The 2402-nt window shown below is 44.5% G+C and overlaps 1 protein-coding gene across 1 annotated transcript; it reads right to left on the bottom strand.

Moving 5' to 3' along the window:
- Positions 1–278: 278 nt before the first annotated feature.
- On the bottom strand, positions 279–1752 carry LOC130461521 (uncharacterized). The gene is made up of 2 exons (XM_056829657.1): positions 1135–1752; positions 279–1052 (listed from the first exon to the last, which is right to left on the bottom strand). The coding sequence occupies exons 1-2, from the start codon at positions 1750–1752 to the stop codon at positions 279–281; spliced, it is 1392 nt and encodes a 463-aa protein (XP_056685635.1).
- Between the last annotated feature and the right edge of the window lie 650 nt (positions 1753–2402).

The following is a 2402-nucleotide window of genomic DNA, read 5'->3' as shown; positions in this document are numbered from 1 at the left end:
CACTCCCTTTATGTCACGATAATCGGGTTTTGTCAGTTTTTCTCATTGTCGTTAAAAAGTGAATGGCGACTCCTATATTACTAGTCAATTGGGTGTAAACTCACATGAAATCCAATTACACTTGATTTGACAAAAAGAAACGTCACACCCACGAGGGACGAGGTCACGCATTTTCCTCGCGTTTTTTCGACCCCCTCACACTATGACCGTTAACTTTGAAGTTGCCGGAATCCTGTCCCCGAATCTCAATTGCACCATGATGGAAAACTCTCACTACATCAAATGGGCCGCTCCACCATGAATAACTTCAAACGAGAATTATAGAGGAGAACCTTTTCTCCCTCCTTGAACTCTCTCTTCTCAACATGGGTGTCGTGATATTGCTTAGAACGAGCTTTGTAGATACTTTCCGAATCATATGCATTCATTCGGAGCTCTTCAAGCTCATGTAAGTCAAGTAAACGCCGCTCACTTGGAGAAGAAAGCTCGAAATTCAATGTTTTAATGGCCCACATGGCCCGATGCTCCAACTCAACCGACAAAAGGCAATTCTTGCCATACACGAGCTTGTACGGGGTCATCCCAATTGGGGTCTTGAAAGACGTCCTATAATCCCATAGAACATCATCGAGTTTGAGTGCCCAATCCTTCCGGTTCTTAGCAACCGTCTTCTCAAGGATGGACTTAATATCCCAGTTGGTTACCTCAACTTGGCCACTTGTTTGGGGGTGATACCCTAAACCAACTTTTTGACGCACCCCATGTTTCTTCAAAAGTTCCTTGAACTTCCTATGAGCAAAGTGGGATCCTCCATCACTTATCACCGCTCTAGAGAATCCAGAACGGGGGAAGACAATCTTCTTGAAAAGAGAAATCACCACCTTATGATCATTGGTGAGTGAGGCGATTGCTTCCGCCCATATAGACACATAGTCAATGGCCACTAAGATGTACAAATTACCGTAGGAAGAAGGAAAGGGGCCCATGAAGTCAATGCCCCAAACATCAAATACTTTTAGATCAAGAATGGAAGATTGGGGCATCTCTTGCCTCTTAGACACATTGGTTGGAAACGATCACAAGATTTGAAAAAGGCCCAAGCATCCCGAAAAAGGGTGGGCCACCATAACATACTTTGAAGGACATTGGAGGCGGTTTATCACCTCCTATATGCCCACCACAGGGAGAGGAGTGACACATATGGAGAACATTAGCAAACTCATCATTCGGTACACATCTCCGTAATAGCCCATCTGGGCACCTTCTCAACAAGATAAGCTCATCCCACACATATCGCCGAGTATCATATTTCAACTTTCGCCGTTGTTGAGTGGAGAGATCCTCGGCGATCGCTCCACAAGCGAGGTAGTTCACATTGTCAACGAACCAAGGGAGAGTGGAGATTTCTACCATATACAAAGTATCATCACGCAAGGTATCTTTAATTGGCAAATCATCCTTAACTCTATCCCCAAGATCAAGCCTGGAGAGATGATCGGCTGCCACATTTTCGGCTCCCTTCTTATCAAGAATCTCAATGTCAAATTCTTGTAGGAGGAGAACCCATCGAATGAGCCTAGGCTTTGCCTCCTTCTTGGTCATAAGATACCGGATTGCCGCATGATCGGTGTAAACAATGGTTTTTGAACCCACCAAATAGGTCCGGAATTTCTCGCAGGCATGAACAATTGCAAGGAACTCTTTTTCGGTCGTAGTGTAGTTGGATTGGGATTGGTTGAGTGTTTTGGACATATAATAAATGACATGGAGCTTCTTATCCTTCCTTTGACCTAAGACACCCCCAACCGAATAGTCACTTGCATTTCACATTAGTTCAAAAGGGAGGGACCAATCGGGGGCTTGCACGATAGGAGTGGAAACTAAGGCGAGCTTGATTATGTTGAAGACATTGAGGCATGCGTCATCAAATTGAAATTCACACTCCTTTTGAAGGATATTAGTAAGGGGATTAGCAATCAGCGAGAAATCCTTGATGAATCTCCTATAAAAACCGGCGTGCCCAAGGAGCAGATGCCCTTAACATTGACCGGAGGAGGGAGCTTTTCAATAACCTTAATTTTCGCCCTATCCACTTCAATACCAAGGTGTGATACCATATGCCCAAGGACAATCCCCTCTTGCACCATAAAGTGATACTTCTCCCAATTAAGCACCAATAGAACCTTTTCACACCTCTCAAGACACTTTTCAAGGTTTAGGAGGCACTCATCAAGGTGGCACCACCCACCGAAAAATCATCCATGAAAACCTCCATTTCTTCCTCAAGCATGTCACCGAAAATGCTCATCATGCATCTTCGGAAAGTCCCGGGGCATTGCAAAGCCCCAAATCGCATCCTCCTATAAGCAAATGTTCCATATGGATAAGTGAAAGTAGTTATC

This window comes from Spinacia oleracea, chromosome 5, assembly GCF_020520425.1.
Source record: "Spinacia oleracea cultivar Varoflay chromosome 5, BTI_SOV_V1, whole genome shotgun sequence".
In the NCBI taxonomy this organism is placed as follows: Eukaryota; Viridiplantae; Streptophyta; class Magnoliopsida; order Caryophyllales; family Amaranthaceae; genus Spinacia; species Spinacia oleracea.
The sequence above is the reverse complement of the archived record's forward strand: the minus strand, read 5'-3'. Positions and strand labels throughout refer to the sequence as shown.